Source organism: Euprymna scolopes, chromosome 30, assembly GCF_053919585.1.
Source record: "Euprymna scolopes isolate OS-2025 chromosome 30, ASM5391958v1, whole genome shotgun sequence".
Classification (NCBI taxonomy): domain Eukaryota; kingdom Metazoa; phylum Mollusca; class Cephalopoda; order Sepiida; family Sepiolidae; genus Euprymna; species Euprymna scolopes.
Genome location: NC_136511.1, coordinates 55,033,806 through 55,053,507, shown reverse-complemented (window position 1 = coordinate 55,053,507; position 19,702 = coordinate 55,033,806). Strand labels below are relative to the sequence as shown.

Genomic DNA, 19,702 nt, shown 5'->3' with positions numbered 1-19,702 from the left:
AATTTGAATTATATGAGTATTCATATACAGGAGAAATATCCTATGTAAACATGTTCATTCATATATATATATATATATATATATATATATATTCATATATTATCATATATATATTATCATTCATATATATATATATATATATATACATATATACTGGGTGCAATTTGCCTGGGTGTTTGGAGGTGTGTGTTGAGCAAAAAAAAAAAAATGTAGTAATAGGCAGGCAGGCTCAAACCCGTACTACGAAGGAGGAAAAGAACGTCTTTGCTGTTGCGTCCATCGCCAGACTAGAAGTGGCAAAGGTTTAAATTAAGGCTAGTCAATCGAAAAGAGGAGATGACTTTCGAAAATATCAGCAAAAAAAGCAATCCCCTCCTTGTAGAAGCGCCCCGTTGAGGGTTAAGGAATTCATGTTTTTAGCCAATTTTTCGATATTTGTTGTCTGAAGGGTCAAGTTTCAAAACGATACCGATCTCGTTAAAGTCCATCGCCTCTGTCGAAAGTTTTAGGCAGACATACAAACATACATATATTTAAACAAACAGGTGAGATTTACTTAATAGACTTACATGAGTGCACAGGTGTTTGGGGTGGAAAAAAAAAAGAAGTGGTTGTAGGCAGGCAGGCTCAAACCCATGACACGAAAGCGGAAAAGAAAGTGAAAGAAAAGCTGAGATCTTACCGCTACACTACAACGCGTGAGGAAATGAAAAGCGTTCAAATTTATCGATGTCAATCAAAAAGTTGTTCACGTAGGTGCAGAAATGAACATCTTGCTGGAGGCCAGTTAAGCTGTCAGCTTTCTGTACTTGTTTCCCCATGATGTTGGGGGAAACCAACTACCCCCAAAAAAAGGGAAGCTCTGGCAGTGTCCAATGAATAGCAATTGTCTGATATGAAATGTTTCCCCCACATTGATCAAAGCTAATTGCCTTTCTGGACATCCCGGCTGAGAAGGCTGGCAAACACGTTCCCTTTGATTAGTTTCGCTTTATTTATATGAAAAAAGACAAACAAATACACGAAAGGATGGAATAGAGGGATTTTTTTAAAAGTCAATTAAAATAAATATAGCGACAATGTCTGTTTGCAAATCGTAGATATTATAATCTAGGAAGTATAAGGAAACTTCTAAATAAATGTAACCTCGTATAGAAGTTCGGTGAAAAAAGCCTTTCGTGGACATACAAAAACGTGTGTGTCCGTTTTGCCTTCTATATATATACTAGCGGGGGGTACCCGGCGATGCCCGGGTGTCTTGAGGTAAATCAAAACTCGGGGGGGGGGGGGTTTAAATAATAATAAAAAAAATGTTTTGGTAGGTGAGTATGAGAATCGAACCCGTACCCTTGAGTTGGAAATTAATGCGTGAAAAAAAAAACGTGCGATGTTACCATTGGCCCACCGTGATATACAGCGTAGACGTGTTTGAATTTATTTATCTAACTATAACTATAAAAACAGGCGTTCGTAATAAAAGTTAACTTTGCTGCTTCCATTTGACCTAATTAAGAAGATCAAATAGAAGTCACGCAGCGTCAGCATCTGAGTTTGTTTATCGAAATTTGACCGTCTGATATACAAGATTGATCAAAGCCCAATCAACACGCGAGAAGCCAAAATAGCAATAATTTTGTAAAAATCGACGTAAATAAATCTATACGCTACGCGGTTTCCTAATTCCTAGATATTATTATATAGGACCTATATACACAGTTGTAAGCGATAGTAATGACCCCGAGAGCGTGTGCGAGAAAAGCCTTTTGAAGACATACACGAAATGGTAACACACATTTTGCCTTTTATATATATAGAAAAGACAAAATGTGTGTGACCATTTCATGTATGTCTTCAAAAGGCTTTTTTTGCACACGGTTCCGAGGTCGTTACGATCACTTACAACTGTTTATATGGGTCCTAAATAATAATATGTACGATTTGGGAAAGCGCGTCGCATCTAGATTTATTTACGTTGACTTTTACAAAATTATTGCTATTTTGGCTTCTCGCGTGTTGATTGGGCTTTTTAGTATAAATATGTGAAACTAAACTCAAACGACGTCTTCTCAGCATTGCGCCGGGAAAAACATCCAGAAGCAATCAGCTTTGATCAATCTTGTATATCAGACAGTTGCTATTCAATCTGGACAATTGGGAGCTGCTTTCCCCTCCCCAATATCTGTTGGGGGAAGAAACAGTCAAATTTGGGTAAACAAACCCAAACGCTGCGTGACTTCTATTTGACCTTAATTAGGTCAAATGGAAGCAGCAAAGTTAACTTTTATTGTGCACGCCTGTTTTTATAGTTAAATAAATGAATTCAAACCTGCTTAATGATGTTGTATGTCGCCGTGGCTCAATGGTTAACGTAGCACCGTTTTTTTTTTTTTTTCACACATTAATTTCCAACTCAAGGGTACGGGTTCGATTCTCATACTCACCTACCAAAACATTTTTTTTTTTATTATTTAACACCCTCCCCCCGGAGTTTTGATTTACCTCAAAACACCCGGGCATCGCCGGGTACCCCCCGCTAGTTTATATATATATAGAAGACTAGCAAGAGTATCCTGCATTGCTTAGGTGTTTGAAGGTGTGTCTTTGTGGGGGGGGGGGGTAAATTAAAACAAAATAAAAAATGAAGAATTAGCGAACGTAATAACTCTGTTTAAATATTTAAAAAAAACAACGAATGTGATGGAAAATTAATTCAAAAAACAAATGAAAAATGGCATGCATAACTCTGTTTCAATATTAAAACTTTAAAAATCAAAAAAAAAATATATCTGATATGTTGGCTCGAAGTGCAATCTTAAGATAACGACGCTGCTCCTGTACCGACTGGTCTATGAACGGGTGAATGAAATTAAGTAATTTTTTTTTATTTAAAGTAATTCAAGAAAGAACTTTTTTGCGCATGCGTGTTTGGCTAAATTGTCATGAAGGAACGATTGTTTGCCACCCCTCTCTGTAGGAAAGTGCTCTGTGAAGGAATTAATGTTTTTGGGCAATTGTTTGATATTTGTCGTCCGAAGGTTGAGCTTCAAAATGATACCAATTTTGTGAAAATATGTTGCCTCTGTCGAAAGTTTTTGCGAGACATACAAACATACATACATACATACATTTTAACAGATTTTTGTCTTTTATATTATAGACTAACGTGGGTGCCCGTCGTTGCCTGGGTGTTTGTAGGTGTGTGTTAAGAAAAAGAAAAAAGTTGTAGTTGGCTTGAACCCGAGGCCTTGACGTGAAGGTGGAAAAGAAAGTGAAAAAAAACCTGACATCTTACCGCTTGGCTACATAGTATAGGAAGTGAAAAGTGTTCTAATTTAATGATTAAAAAGTTGACATGCAGAAAGTGAAAGTGAAAGTGAATGAGTTCATGCAGGAGAAATGAAATCACGCACTTAAGTTTGGCTGAAAGCCAGTTCTTTCTGCCATAGTGGGGGAAATCAGCTCGCCTAAGAGGGGGGAGCTCTGGCAGTGTCCTTATGAATAGCGATTGTCTGATATGAAGGGGTATTTCCCACAGTGATCAAAGCTGATTGCCTTCAACACCTGTTGGCCACGAAGGTCAGCGACTCGATATTTTTTTTTTTTTTTAATCAATTTCACTTTTATGCGATAAAGCCAAAGAAACACATGGAGAGGAAGAAATAGTGCGAAAATAGCATTTAAAAGTCGCTCAAGTAAGATAGATGCGACCTCCTTTCATAAATTGGAGATATTGTAATCTAGGGAGTATATATAAAGTTGTAAGAATTAGTGACGCCCCCCCCCCCCCAAGCACCCCCTCCCTGAAAAAAGACTTTGCTGAACATACAAAAAAATGCACACATTTTCGCTTTTGTATATTAGACTAGCGGGAGTACCCGGCATTGCACGGATGTTTGTAGGTGTGTGTGTTGGAGGGGGGAGTTAACAAAAAAAAAAAAAAAGGAAGTTTTTGTAGGTAGGTAGGATCGAACCAGGAGCCTTGAGGCGAAAGTGGAACATAAAGTGTGAAAAAACCTGACATTTTACTGCTGCGTCAATAAGAGAGAGTAACAGAAAAACGTTTTAATTCATTTAAGGATTAAAAAAATGAGGTTAAATATCACGTCATAGAAATCGCGCCATTAACTTTCACTGCGAGGCAGTTTTTTTGGTTTGTTTACACAAATTAGCAGGTGCGTGAATTTAATAAGGTAAAATAGAAATCCCACAATTAAGTTTTCTTGCGAGGCAGTTGTTCCCAACTTTGGCTGGTTTTGTTTACCCAAGATGTTGGGGGAGGAGGAAACCAGCTCCCTATAAAAATGGGATTCTCCAAATTGAATAGCAATTGTTTGATATAAGGGATTTCCTCTGTATTGATCAAAAGCTGATTGCTTTCTGGACGTTCCCGGCACGAAAGCCGAGAAACATACCTTCGCTTCAGATTAGTTTCGCTTTTATATGAAAAAGCCCAACACACACAAGAGGCCAGCCGAAATAGCAAGAATTTTGTAAAAGTCGATCTAAGTAAATCTAGACGTGACACGCATTCGCAAATCCTACATATTACAATCTAGGGAGTATATAAACAGTTCTAAGATTTAGTAACCTCCGAGAAACCCGGCGGAAAAAGCCTTTTTGCCGGACATACATAAAATGAACACACATTTTGCTTTTTATATATGTAGATTACACATAATAAAAAAACAAAAATACAGAAACATCTTTGTGATGCACCTACTCGTCAAAAACAAAGATGTCATATTCCAAAAAATTCTCAAGTACTTTTCTTTTCTTTTTTTTTTTTAACTTAGAAAATTAAATTTGGGGGAGAAGTGAGACAGTGCCTGGGAACCACCATTTTGTTTTAAATTCAAGGGCGACAATTCAATTCAGCTACAGAGATTTTGCATGTATTTAAAATAATTAAAACTTTTAATTGCTAAAATCGTAAATTTTTATTATCTTACTTTAAAGCTCAATACTTGATCAATTTACATGATTTTTGGAGTATGACATTGTTCTGTGACGAGTACATTCATCATAAATATTTGTATTTTTGTTTTAAATAAGTGTAATTCTAAATAGCACCGTTTTTTTTTTTTTTTTTTTTTTTTTTTTTCAGAATTTATTTTCAATATTCACGTGACTTATTGCTGTTTTCCATTTAATGAATTGAAAACTAAACTATCCTTTCACCACCTGCACTCTGATCCCCATTTGAGTTCAATTGAAATGAATGGCTCTCATCTTGATGAAGAAACCTTCTTTTACAAACTTTTGGGATTGACCTTCACTCCTGACTTAAAAGCCACTGGAAAACTGGTTGGATCATTCTGCCGCTCCAGAAAGTATCTCACTCTCAATGCCATCCTCTACCTGTACCAGAGCCAAATGCATCTTAAGATGGAGTACTGTTGCCAGATCACCTTGGCAATGTCCTCAATATATTTATTCTAATTCATGTTGTCTGTGAATGTTAAGCCAAGCAGTTTGAACAATGAGATCTCGGGAGTTATTAGCCATGTCTATCAATGATTGCTAAGTTTTCTTATAAAGGAAAGATGGTTAGCCTAAGCATTAAATGTTAGCATCCATTTACAGTCTCATTCCACTACAGACTGAAGATCATTTCCTAAATTTTCTGCCATTACCTTGGATATGTGTACATTTTTTTTTTTTTTTTTTGTCGTCATTAATGAGTTATATTGAACACTGATGTCTCAAGATGAGGACAAAAATGTCCCAGTTTCTTTTCATTTTTATTTTCACCACAGTGATTGGAACATACAGGTATTCAACACACAAATTTGTGTTAATACTTGTGAGTATGTGTCCCAACTCTGATGCGATCATAGCAATTAGAGAGTATGTCCTCCTGTACTGAATTTCACTTTTTATCAGTTTTGAATGTCATAGTTACGCATATGCATGCCAGACAAAAGCAAAGAAGCTTGGAGTGGAAAAAGCGGGCAGCATAGCAAGAGAAGATAGTCGCATAGGCAAAGACCTATTGGAGTTTGATTGACGTAACACGAAGCTGTGCTGGTCGAATGGTGTGGCAAGTAACCTATAATATAGTAGCCATGTATGGAATTAGTGAAGAAGTCGGCTTCCTTAACTGGCTGACGCATCTTTGATGATGAACTTCCCTGCTTTTGACCAAGCTGAAGCAGAGCAAATTAACCACAAGTCTGAGTGCTAGGACTGAAGTTAACCCAAACGCTCAAAATCAGATTGAAGATGTAATAGGATCCACAGATAGAAAGCACGCTGGGACAGTGTTTGGCATAATAAAAACAGGGAGAAGGCACGTCTAAAAACTAACAATTTCCTCAGACCTCATTTTAATTTGAATTGTTTGGTAGGTCAGGGATCTACATTGTGATTGAAACAGTCACATTTGCAAAATGGCGACTTGAAATAACGAAACGCTTATCTTTTGGTGATTATATTTCTTTCACTGACAATCTTGCAAAGCTCACTACTGAGTGAAAAATATTTTTTCAACTTTTCAACGAGCAAAATCAAATTATTTAGACAATAAAAGATTTAACAAAACAATATATATTTTTTTAACAAAGGCTGTTTAAAAAACATGAGGAAATTCCAATGTTTATACGTTCAAGTATCGACATAAAATTCAGTGTATATTTAGAATTATACTTATTAAACAAATATACAGAAAAATCTTTATGATGTACGTACTCGTCAAAGAACGAAGATGTCATATTCTGAAAATCATGTGGGTTTGGCTAGTAACTGTTCTATTTGGCTAGTAAACGAAAATATTTGGTTAGATAAATTTGTCCTGCATGTGTATAGTCATGTGTGTCATTGTTAATAAAACATTCCGTTATGAAGTCCTTAAAACGTACAGGTAGTTGGCTTCATGCCAGTCTTTTTATGATTCGGTTAAGCCTATATCTGGGTGGTGTATGAGAGACCTTGATGAATCTAGATCTTGTAATGTTTTGTTGACCTCATATGTAGATGGAGGCATTGTTTCCTGGGTTATTTGATGAGTTAGGCAAGGTAGAAGAGGTAGGTTAGGAAAAAATTGTTTCAGTTTTCTTAAATTAACCGCAAATTCTATGAACAAAGTTTCTTTCCTTGAACTGCCCGTCTGTGGTACAAGGTAATGAATATATTCTAAGTGAACCGATTCATTGATTTCGTTTTTTTGTACCACAATCAAAACACTTGTTAAGAAACAGGTGTCGCGATTGTGGTATAAAGTGACAAATATATTTCCAGTATTCTTACTATGATCATTTAGATTAAAAACAAAAAAAATTAAGTCATTGAATAGATTCACTGGAAATATATTTGTTATCTCATACCACAGACGGAGAGTTCAAGGAAAAAAAATCTTTGTTCATGGAATTTGCGTTTCGTTTTAGGTACAGATAGAGAGTAAGGAAAATTGTTGACAGTTGTTGTAGTTAGACGAGTATTCATTGTAAATATTTTGCAGGGGTTAGACATAGATTGAAACTCAAAAGCCATAAAAGTAACATTTTCTTTAAAAATCTGGATCACCATGTTGTTAATTTTGGTAACTTTGAAAGTGCTGATCCCATGTTGGTAAGACGTATGATCAATTGAAGGTTGAAGATGGTGAATTATCACCTTATTGCTGATTCGTATTGAATTCATGTTTACGTGTTCGTTTAACTTTGAAATTAAGATGTAGCCACCTTCATTGTAATATGCCACACAATTCCAGTGGCATTCACCTGTGATGGGTTGAACCAGCTTTCCCTGAAGAGGGAAGTTTCATGGGAATATCAAAGCACAAGTGGCATGTATAACCTGGTCAAAGGAAATGACGATGTAAGGTTTTTGCAGTTCTTGCAAGGAGATGGTGACATTTTTTTTTTTCTTAACAAAGTAATCACCACTTATCAAGGCTCGGAAGCTACTCAAGTATATGTTCATGCGTGTACAGTAGTCAATGGGACAATATCATAGTAATTGTTAGTAGTGGAAATTTGGTAAATCGGATTACTTAAGGGAGGGGGCTCATCAAGAATTTGTTTATGTTGGACTTGAAGACGAGCATATTGTAGTCAGCTGGAAAGCAGGAAAACGGAAGAGAGTTCTACAGGTGTGCAGTTCTAAGAAAGAAGCTTTGTTCATGGAATCTATGTTTAGGTTTAGGCACAGATAAAAAGGGAGGAAAATTATTGATAGTGGTTTCAGCTAGACGAGTGTTTCTTGTGAAAGTTTGGCAAGGGGGGATCATAGATTGGAGCTCAGACGAGCACTTGCCATGAAAAGCAGAGATAAGCTCCCAACGTCTCTTCTGTGGGAGAGAAGCTGCAGGGAAGAGAAAAGGTCATTCCCTACTAGGCAACAAAGTCTATTTTGAACTCTTCCTGCATATAGTGCCTGATATTCCGAAATAGTCACCCATCTAGTACTGACCAGGCTCACTTAGGTGCTATAATTAGAACCAGTGTTTTAACATGATTATGCCATATTTATCCCAAATATAAGAATGACAGAAGTAGAAGATGAAAGATGAAGAAAAAAAAATATCTATTCAACTTTATTGTTGGACAATGTAACACATTAGTGGAATTGACTCAGTAGAGCATCGATCTGCATGCCATAGGCCGTAGGGTTGTGGTTTGTGAGTCAGTTTTCTGGTAGTTTGAGTAAACTGATATTGGGTTGTCTACACACACTTTAAAAACGAAAATTCACTTTTTTTTTGTAAGTGATTATAGAATTCGAATCTTGAATTTAGAACAAATTTGGTCTTTGGAATCTGCCCATTATTTGTCTAAATGCCGGCTAAAGCGGGAAAAGCACAGATTTTTCCAATACTGAATGCCGGCTAAAGCATTGTTTGGTGGTTAATTAATATTGAAATAGAGTATTTGCTATAACCGATTGAACACAAGTTGCTATTTTATTGGTAGCGTCCAATGAATTTGTGGGTTGGGAGGTAATGATAATCCAGTGGCTAACAACACAGACTGACAACCTGGGTGTTCCAGTTCGGGCCGCAAAAATCACTTTCACTTATGAATGTTGGCAACCTTCATGTGGTCCCTCACATAAATACCCAGTGTTTCTCTAGAAAGAATTCTGACAAGAAAAATATCTGAGGAAACCAATTGTAACAGTAGAATCTTTGGATACATATGATGATGATGATGATGAATTTGTAGGTTCATACTAGTGATGGGATGATTCTAATATTTTTCCCGATTCCATACTAAATTCCCAATCCTGATACGATTACCAATTTTGATTCTTTATAAAACTCTAAATATTTAACTATAAAGTTTTTATTTTTTCCTGGTTACCGTAAAAAAACACTTGAACGGCATGATCTATAGATTTTAGTTTTGCCAGTTAAAATCAACAAATATTTATTATTTTATCATTACTACCAGCAATAGGAAATTTTGCTTTAAACAAAATCAAATAAAAAAGACAAAAGAATCGTTTTTAGCATCGGGAAATAAGCACAGATTTTTCCAATACTGATTCTGATACTCCCAAACAAGTTACGATTTTCCCGATTCTGATTAATCGTCCCAATCGTCCTAGTGTAAATGATCACACTAAATCAATTGGAGTGTAGTTTAAATGGGACACTTTTTTAACTGCATCCTAACACTTTTTCATATGATTTGGATTCATCAGACTACTGTTCTCATCTTAAGTGTTATTTGTACATTATTTCGATGTTGATGTAACCGCTGACCTTCTTCAGATGTATATTGTCGAACTCAGGAACCTTTCTTTTGGACTCTGGAATATGCATGCAATGTCGAACAAAACTCTTTATTCAAACCATGGGGGTAGAAATGCTCTCTTTTTGTCAGCCTTGACTCAGTGGAAATCTATGATATAAATCTCACCTGTCTTGTTTGTATGTTTTGCAAAAATTTCCGACAAACACAACGGATACTCACGAGATCAGTATCCTTTTGAAGCTCGACCTTTTGGATGACAAATATCGGCAAATTTGCTAAAAGCATTAATTTCCTCATCCTCAACTGGGCACTTTTCTACAGGGAGCGGTCTCTTTTTTTGCTAATATTTTCGAAATTCATTCCCTCTTTTCTAACTGACTAGTCTTAATTTAAACCTTTGCCACTTCCGGTTTGGCAATGGATGCAACGACAAAGACGTCACTTTTTTTTTTTTTTTTTTTCCACATGTTCTTTTCCTCCTTCGCGGTACGGGTTCGAGCCTGCCTGCCTACTACCACTTTTTTTTTTTTTTTGCTCAACACACACCTCCAAACACCCGGGCAACGCCAGGAACCCAGGCTAAGTCACAATTTTATTTTTGAGTGTCACCCACACTAAGGATTAAATTTTCAACCTCCAGAAGAGTGTCACTTTACAGCTGAATTTTAACAAGTATTTTTTCCACTACACCACATGCTCTTGTGAGCAAAACATTGTGAAAATAACATCCAAGAATAGAACAGGTGTCTGAATAGTTTAAATAATATGAATTATATCAGTCTTCATCTCCAAAATTAAGAAACTGGTATTTTTTATCTTGAACAGCAGACAATCATGGAAATTGTTTTTTGGTTTTATAATTACCCCCCTCCCCTAAAAAAAAAAAAAAAAAAAAAAAAAAAAAAACTTCACATTGATTTTAGAAAGTTGCAGACTTTTAACTTGTTCATATAATTAGATTTTCTTCCAGACCATTATCAGTGTTAAAACTGAATTATCTTTTCAATAGAATCGATTTTGATAAGTATTGATATCAGTCTATAATTAGTCCCTATTGTTGCTTCATAAAGCCCCTGCCTCTTTCTCTCATATTTATGTGTGTAATTTCGTGTTTTAGGTGACCCCCCCCCCCCCCCGGAGAAAATATAACCCTTGCTTAATTACTTCTGTAAGAGAATTTTTTTTTTTATTATTTCAATTGATATGATGCATTCGTTTGATCTTAATGTTTCTATGAAACCAAAGGTATCGATGGAAGATCAGACTAATGAATATACTGTAAGTTAGAATTGTTAAAATGTTATTGTATTTTACCTTTTTTTTTTTTGCAATGTGAACAAACTTTATTACTCTTATGCCATTGTACGTTAGATATAATTGCATTGTAATTGGTTCTAATTAAGTTATTCAATAAGGGTTTTATCAGTTAATGAGGAACCCCTCCCTGTACTTTAGCCATCTATCTCTGTCTCGAGCTATCCATTACCATGTGGGACCTATGTATTGTATCAAGTCCTCCCTCCATCTCATTCTTGGTCTTCCTTTTGGCCTCTTATTTTCATTTTATATGCACAATTGCATGGCAATTTTATATGCACAATTGCATTGCGATTTTATATGCACAATTGCATGGCGATTTTATATGCACAATGGCGTGGCAATTTTATATGCACAATTGCGTGGCAATTTTATATGCACAATTGTGTGGCAATTTTATATGCACAATTGTGTGGCAATTTTATATGCACAATTGCGTGGAACTTTTATATGCACAATTGCATGGCGATTTTATATGCACAATTGCATGGCGATTTTATATGCACAATTGCATGGCAATTTTATATGCACAATTGCATGGCAATTTTATATGCACAATTGCATGGCGATTTTATATGCACAATTGTATGGCGATTTTATATGCACAATTGCATGGCGATTTTATATGCACAATTGCATGGCTATTTTATATGCACAATTGCATGGCAATTTTATATGCACAATTGCATGGCGATTTTATATGCACAATTGCATGGCGATTTTATATGCACAATTGCATGGCGATTTTATATGCACAATTGCATGGCGATTTTATATGCACAATTGCATGGCGATTTTATATGCACAATTGCATGGCGATTTTATATGCACAATTGCATGGCGATTTTATATGCACAATTGTATGGCGATTTTATATGCACAATTGCATGGCAATTTTATATGCACAATTGCATGGCGATTTTATATGCACAATTGCATGGCAATTTTATATGCACAATTGCATGGAAAATCCATTCCTGGCCTTCTTTGTGTCGAATTAGGTACAGTTTTTTGCAAAATTATCAACTTCGAGAATTTTGCAGAGAATTTTAGTAATATGAACATGACGTGAAATCTCATCAGAATATTTCGTGATGGAGAAACGTTCTTAAATGAAAATGGAATTCTTGCCTGTTGGCAAAGTACTACTGGAATATACAAAATTGAGGCACTTAATGCAAGAGGGTTAAAAGGAGAAATATTGTTTAAACTGACAATTCTGTGCTTTTCCTTCATAACCAATAATAATAAAAAGGAGTTATAGTACAAAAAAACAATGCCTAATCTATATTCCTATAATTTTTTTTTGTGTGTGTATTGATATTCATATTAAAAACCCTTTTTTCTTTTTATTTAAAAAGAAACTACAACTTTGTTATATATGGGTCGTGGAATTGCATTCACTAGCAAAAGATCTAGCTAATTTGCATATTCTTTTAAACATTCATTTTAATTAATTCCCTATTAGTGTTTTTGGTTTCTTATGGGATGATCATCTTTAGTTAACTATTACGTGTAATTAAAGTCATGTAGATATTCTACAGACTTAAGACTTAATATATAGGGTATTCGAACCCATACAAAACTTTATATTTGGGTTTTAGCCAGGGAAAATTGGTGAAAATATGTGAAAATTAAAATGAAATTTGCCAGGTGAAGGTCAAATAACGGCATTACAAATATGCATAACGTAATAGTTATTGGTTCATGTTTTAATTTTTGGGGAGTGTGGAGCCACCCCTTAATTGCCATTGCTCCCAGATCCACTCTGACCCGGAGTGGTAGTACCTGTTAGGGTCCCAACTATGGGTTAAATAAAAACTGATTTGAAAAAAATATATATATTCTATTAAAAAATTTTTTCTTCAAAATCACTGCATTCGGCATTAACTAACCTGAAAAGGGTTGATATGCCGTAAAACAAAAACAACCAACCAATATATAATATAATAATGAATACAAAATCTACATTAATCAAAATGTTATATTTAAGTTTATTTTACGATCAGGCAGTGCTGGGTGGCATTCTAGTTTAGAGAAATAAAGATCAGATTTAGTATCTGGATACTTTTCTTACACCAAAACCGATCTTATGTGGCATGTACATTTTTTTAACCTGAAATTTGTTGCACAGTGTTATCAAATTTAACTTTAAAGATCCTATTTTAAAAAAATAATAGTTTGGTAAAACAAAAACAAAGTTTAAAATACATTGTAAAAAAAAAAAAAGTGAAACAAAAATAATAACAAATAAAACTACAAAACCTTCCATGCAATTTCAAACAAGTACATCAATTATATATCATCTCAAAAACCAAAAGTTGAACTTAATTCATACTCCTGAGTTTTTTTTGTTTTTTTTTATACATTTGCCTGAATTTTATTTATAGTACATCTTACACATGTTTTGTTGAATAGTTGAAGACCACTAAAGAACTCGTCAGAGACAAATTGATGCTTTTCAGAAAACTAAGAAGTTTATTATATTGAATGAAAAAAAATTTGGAGAAAAAAAAGATAAAAAAGAAAATAGAAATAAGTAGGTATTGCCGATGCAATTATCTATCTGTATAAGAGCCAGGTACACTCTAAAATGGAGTACTTTAAAGTACAATATCCTTTTTCTGCTTCAATGTTCCATTTCTCTTATTCTAAATGTTTTAATAACTTCTAAAAACTTCAATTTTTCTATGTTTATTACTTTTAGCAAATAAGGTGCAAATCAATAAAAACATTTGCTAATATTTTTCCTCTGAGGAGATGAATAAGCCTCGAAAACTCATAGGTTAAGGAAATAGATTTATTCAAACAATAAAAAATTTTATATTTGAAGATTAACCATTTCAAATCATAAAAGTTAAATACCTAAAATTTGATAGGTAATTACTTACTTTTGAATGTATATGTATGACAGTTACACAGAATTTTCTGCATTTCGTCCTTGTTAGGATCCATTACATGGAATCAATGTTGCTTAGTGTTTTTGTATATTCTCATCGTACTGGTTTTGCTAATTAGCCAATCAGATTCTTTGTTATTTAGACGTCCAATGGGTATGCATTTATCAGGCAAGCATTAACTTGACCTCTTTGTTCTTTTTGGTGGGTTTCTCTTTTCTTTGTGTTGAAAAGTGATGTAGTTTTAATCTCAATGTTTTTCTCTTACATTTTATTTCATACTAATGTATTTGTTTATTTATTAATTATTATCTGATTATCATTTTTGTTATTGTTATTATTTATTCATGTTCTATGTTGTTTTTATCTTCAGCTAAAGTTTATTTTGTGCATACATAAGTTTGCTACTTCACTCCTGCTGTTTAATAACTTTTGAGATTCTTTAAAGTTTATGATAAATAATTTCTCATTCAAATATAGTTTGCATAGGTTGTCTAAGTTTCTCCATGTGCTGGCCTGTTTCTACTCTACTATCGATGATTGTCCACTTTCACTGAGCTTCCAGTAGTGGTTTGCTAATGGTGTTTATATTTGGTGTTTTTTGTTTTTGAATGCACTTCTTGTAGTATCTGCTTTTAAAACCCAGGAAGATCATTCCTACACACACACACACACACACACACACACACACACACACACACACACACACACACACACACACACACAAGATAATGATTTCTTTCTACTAAAAAAAAAAGAAAACATTTTTGGAGACGAGAATAAATATATTGTTTTCTAATTTTAATCATTATTTAGCTTTGATAATGACTTTTATCTGAGTATCGATTACATGCTAAAATCAGGTGATCCTAGTTCACATTAAACATTTAACTAGGGGTTACTTAGTGTTGTTAGTCAAGTCTTTTCTAAATAATGTTTCATACATAGTAGTTTTAGACTTGATATATACGAAGCTTAGAAGACCAAATGTTATGTGATTATGAAAAGCTCTGATTAAATGATTTTCTTTTCCCTTTACTGACATAAAATAACCTTCACTCATCACATTTTCAGCCCTTGAATGCCTATTGTACAGAACTTGAATACCTACTAGACACCATCCTTGGATGTCTTTAGTCTTTCTATATAGGGATTTGTCAGATATTCTGACATGAGGATAATCCTCATTTGAAGTAAATCCTGACTAAATATTCAAAAAGAAATGCTGTGCTGTCTCTTCGAGCAATCCAACATCCCCTCTGCAAACAGAGGCGCCCCCTTTATTAATAGAGAGCAGCTTTCAATAAAAAAAAAAAAAAAGAAAAAGTTTTAGACAATGAAGAACTCATATAAAAAATATAAATAAAATCAAAAATACATACTGGAAGGCTGGCGCCCAGGATAAAAAGAGCCCTCTCAACACGTTTATACACCAGGCGGGAGGAGGTAAATAATGGTGTAAAGCCACGACAGAGGCCAATCGGCATCACTCATCAAATCTTAATGAGAAACGTTCTGACTTTTTCATTTATAGCAACAAAAAATATAAATATAAGAGGCTTAAAAGCCTGACCATGATCTATTGCACCAAAGAAGGCACTACTGTTTTGCTAACTGTTGGGGTGACACCCCTACAAATTCTGACGATGGACTATTCCTGACGTCATTTCTAGTAAGCAGGTTCTGCTTTCCAATCCAGTCTGGACTCAAGACTCAGAAGGAGTTATAACATTACTTGTCCTTCAGTTTTTCCCCCACTCAACTAACATACTTGTCTGTATTTCTATTAATATATTATTCATTTCAATGTTTCTGAGTTTTCTCGTTATTCCTTTCAACATTTACACCACAACGTTAACACTAACACTCAAAGTTTGAAAAGTGGAACAAGATATCAAATCAAATCCTGGCTGAGTAGGTAAAAGTAATCAACATCATATACAGTCATTGTGGCCAGCATTCTAGATTGTTTCCACTGTGTTCTTTAACAATCGGCATCATGAATCTTCAACGGTGTACTGTACTTACCAAATGAATTCAGGTGTTCTAACATTATCAGTGTTTCAATATTCTTGATATAATAATGAGGTAGAGATTTATTTGCTGCCCACCTCAGCAAAATGTGGCACAAGGCCGGAAAGTGGGAAACCAGCAGGCTCCCCTAAAGGAGGGGCACTCCTGCAATTGTAAAAATTGCCTGAGTAACCCCGTCGGCATTCCCCGGTAGGGGCGCCTCAGGCAGTAAGCTATAAACTTACTCCACCGGAAAGCCCAGTGGCAAGGCCTGGGAGGGTGGACCTCCTAGGTATTACCCAGGCGGCGTACCTCAGTCCGACAGGTGCTGGGCCGATTCCCAGCCCCTCACCTTTCGGGCTGAGTGTCAAGTGACGAATCCTTGACGAGTACTTCTACCCTGTCTCCCTGCAGCCAAAGCCGCTAGGAGACACATCCCATCATGAGAGATTCATAACGGGGTATGATTGAAGAAAGTTGGAAGGTTCTATTTATAGACACTAGCAATAGGAACTGGCCAATCAAATGGAGACACGTTCTGCAAGCAACCAACCAGAAACCGGAATCTGTTAGAATTCTTGCACGTATTTTTGTCTACACGAGAAAAATCTTTGTTCTTTATCCGCAAAATATTTTCATCTCTGGACTTGTACAGATTAGCTACCCATCGGAAACTCTTCTAAAAGTAAAACTGGCTTTCAATTCAAAAATCAGTGTGTCTAGAATATCTCTTACATTTTAATAATGATTATACCTTCCCATCTTACTGTACCGTACCAAAGTGGCACTAACTCTAGGCAGGCTGAACCGGCTTCCTCCAAAGGAGGAAGTTTCATGGGATTATAAAAGGCACAAGCAGTCCACAGTTGCATGTCTATCCTCATCACGGGAGATGACGACGTTAGGATTTTGCAGCTTGTGTAAGGAGGTGTCGACATCCTACATAGATTTGATATTCTATAATGGTCACCCATCTGATACTGTCGAGATCCAGCATTGCTTAACTCGGTTGATCTAACAAAAACCTGTGTGTAAACATGATTGTTTTCCATCTTAAGCCTTTATTTGTACTTGTGGGGATATTTGCCCAAAATGGGTTGAACCACGATGTCATGCCTAACGTAGAAGCAAACAAGATCTGTCGAGTAGTCAAATTGTCGATAATGAATGGGAGCTTTTAACAAAAGGATTAAAAAAAAACTTAAAACTTGCATTTAAGAGAAAAATTCTAAGCAATCTATATCAAGTAAAAAAAAAAAATCTATTCATCTTACTGTGCGATGGATTTTTAATGCATCTAGCTTGAATCTGTTTGGTTCGATAGCATCATTTTCACTTATGGATGTTAGCAACCTTTATCAGGTTTCTTCCTGTAAATACTTCATTACAAAAAAAAAAAAAAATAAAACATTGGGAGAAACCAATGCCAGCAATAAATTCAAGCTGATCAAAAAACTACAAATTTATTTTCTATACATAGATGAAGAAAGTAACCGTGGAATTCCACAGGTCATGGTAGGTTTTAACAAATTTACTTTTACTATTTTTAACTTTGGTGATTTGTTAAAACCAAAATTCTATCATTCTTAATATTGCCTGTATGTTTCCGTTTCAGCCACTTGGATTACCATCTTACGGTGACATCTAGCGATGAATAATTTGTGTCTATGATGTTGACCGGCACGTGTTATATCGACTCTAGACATGTTTACAGGGATGTTGAGGATTCGCCGCAGAAAGCACCTTGCCACATTCGGCTTGGTCTGCATCATCATGTTCTTGCTTTACGAAATACATCAGCTACGTAACCTCGATAGCCCAGAGGAGGGTCGTCGGGAAGCAGCACCCGAGAGTCGACTGCATACGAACAATGACTCCCCTAAGACACAGAAATTATCGAAAGGTGCTAAGAAAAAATCCAGGTCCTCAGAGGCTGATGATATTGCCTGGGAGCTGATAGAAAAGTATCGTCTGATGGAAGAAGATCGACTGCCGTTAGATGTTTCTCCTTGGCAAGTTGCAGGAAAATGGGTCAATGCGCGGGAAATAATGCCAGACTTTGTACCGGAGTTAGGTAGGTGCATATTTTTATATATTACTAAAACTCTTGAGGACTGTGAATGTTTATCTCTCTTCCTCTCTTTCTTTCTCTGTCTATATGTACTAGCGGGGGTACCAGGCTTTGCCCGGGTGTTTGGAGGTGTGTGTGTGTGGGGGGGGTGTAGATCAAAACAACCCTGTTTAAAAAAAAAAAAAAAAAAAAAAAAATGTGGGCCGGGTGTTTGGAGGTGTAAAAGAAAAAAAAAAGTTTTCATAGGAAAGTAGGCTTGAACCCGAAGTCTTGATGCGAAGGTGGAAACGAGAGGGAAATAATCCCAGACACCTAACCATCTCGGCCACGAGGGGAGAGGAAGTGAAAGCTGTCTTAATTTAACGCTTATAAAGTGAAATTGACAGGTGCGAGAAAGTTAAGTCGCATGATGTTTGACCTTGATGCAATTTGCGTTGCAAGCCAGTTTCTGTTCCCCCCCCCCCCCGCCGCCCCATCATTTGCTTTTTTTTATACTGAAAAGCATAAAAAGACACGCCGATCGAAAAATATCTCGAAAATAGCGTGTAAAAGTCGGGTAAATTAAAGATGGACTGGACCCCCGTTCTTAAGTCATAGATATTATATATATATATATATATATATATATATATATATATATATATAAAAAGGTTATTGTTTTCATTGCAAACTTTGCTTTCATATAAGCTATATCGCCTGAAGAGGTCTCTAATTACTGGTAACTAGCTGACCAAAACATGCTCATGACTGTGTAGCAACATATCACTGCTTATGTAAAAACAAATAAGAATATGCATATATATATATATATATATATATATATATACACACACATATATATATATATATATATATATATATATATATATATTAGTGATGGGACGATACCAGTATTTTCCTTATTCTGATACAATTCTTTATAAATCTCTAAATATTTTTCCCGATTCTGATAAAATGGGTTTGTATTATTGTACACATACATTCGAAAAAGTTGTCAAAAAACAAATATATAACAAGTAAATGTTATCAAAGGCAAGATAAGTTACTTTTCTACCAAACTGGATATATTTTTCGTGTTTTTATTCAATGTAACATATTTATTCAGCTCGAAAAGCATACAGTGTTTACCGATGTATTGGAAAATTCAAAATGGCGCCCGACTCTCTCTTTAACACGGTAAGTTTGGGAAAAGGTGTTATAAATCATAAACTAGACAAAATACTGTTAGAAATTCGCTCAATATATGTTACCGTGACATAAGTTGACATATATTCTGTGTTTTTTAAATGGTATTTTGTCTAGTTTATTATTTATAACACCTTTTCCCAAACTTACCGTGTTAAAGAGAGAGTCGGGCGCCATTTTGAATTGTCCAATACATCGGTAAACACTGTATGCTTTTCGAGCTGAATAAACGTGTTACATTGAATAAAAACACAAAAAATATATTCAGCTAGGTAGAAAAGTAACTTATCTTGCCTTTGATAACATTTATTTGTTATATATTTGTTTTTTGATAACTTTTTCGAATCTATGTGTACAGTAATACAAACCCATAAAATTACTGATTCCATACTAAATTCCCAATACTGATTCTTTATAAATCTCTAAATATTTAACTATAAAATGATTATTTTGTTCCGATTACCATAAAAACACATGTTAAATGTGCATATATGTTCTCAAACATAAAAAAAACACACTTGTGT

At 35.1% G+C, this 19,702-nt stretch overlaps 2 protein-coding genes across 13 annotated transcripts in view; one reads left to right on the top strand and one right to left on the bottom strand.

Annotated features, from left to right (window-relative positions):
• The window catches only part of LOC145254811 (glycosaminoglycan xylosylkinase-like), a 795,724-nt gene that overhangs the window by 424,415 nt on the left and 351,607 nt on the right, over nucleotides 1-19,702 (top strand). For all 5 annotated transcript variants that reach the window (XM_080113620.1, XM_080113623.1, XM_080113624.1 and 2 more), the window contains exon 2: nucleotides 17,538-17,996. In XM_080113620.1, coding sequence (XP_079969746.1) covers nucleotides 17,627-17,996 — 370 coding nt within the window. In that variant the 5' untranslated portion in view covers nucleotides 17,538-17,626. The remainder of the gene's footprint in view (nucleotides 1-17,537; nucleotides 17,997-19,702) is intronic.
• Nucleotides 1-19,702, bottom strand: part of LOC145254812 (uncharacterized) — a 560,817-nt gene that overhangs the window by 317,257 nt on the left and 223,858 nt on the right. The gene's annotated exons all lie outside the window — the stretch shown is intronic.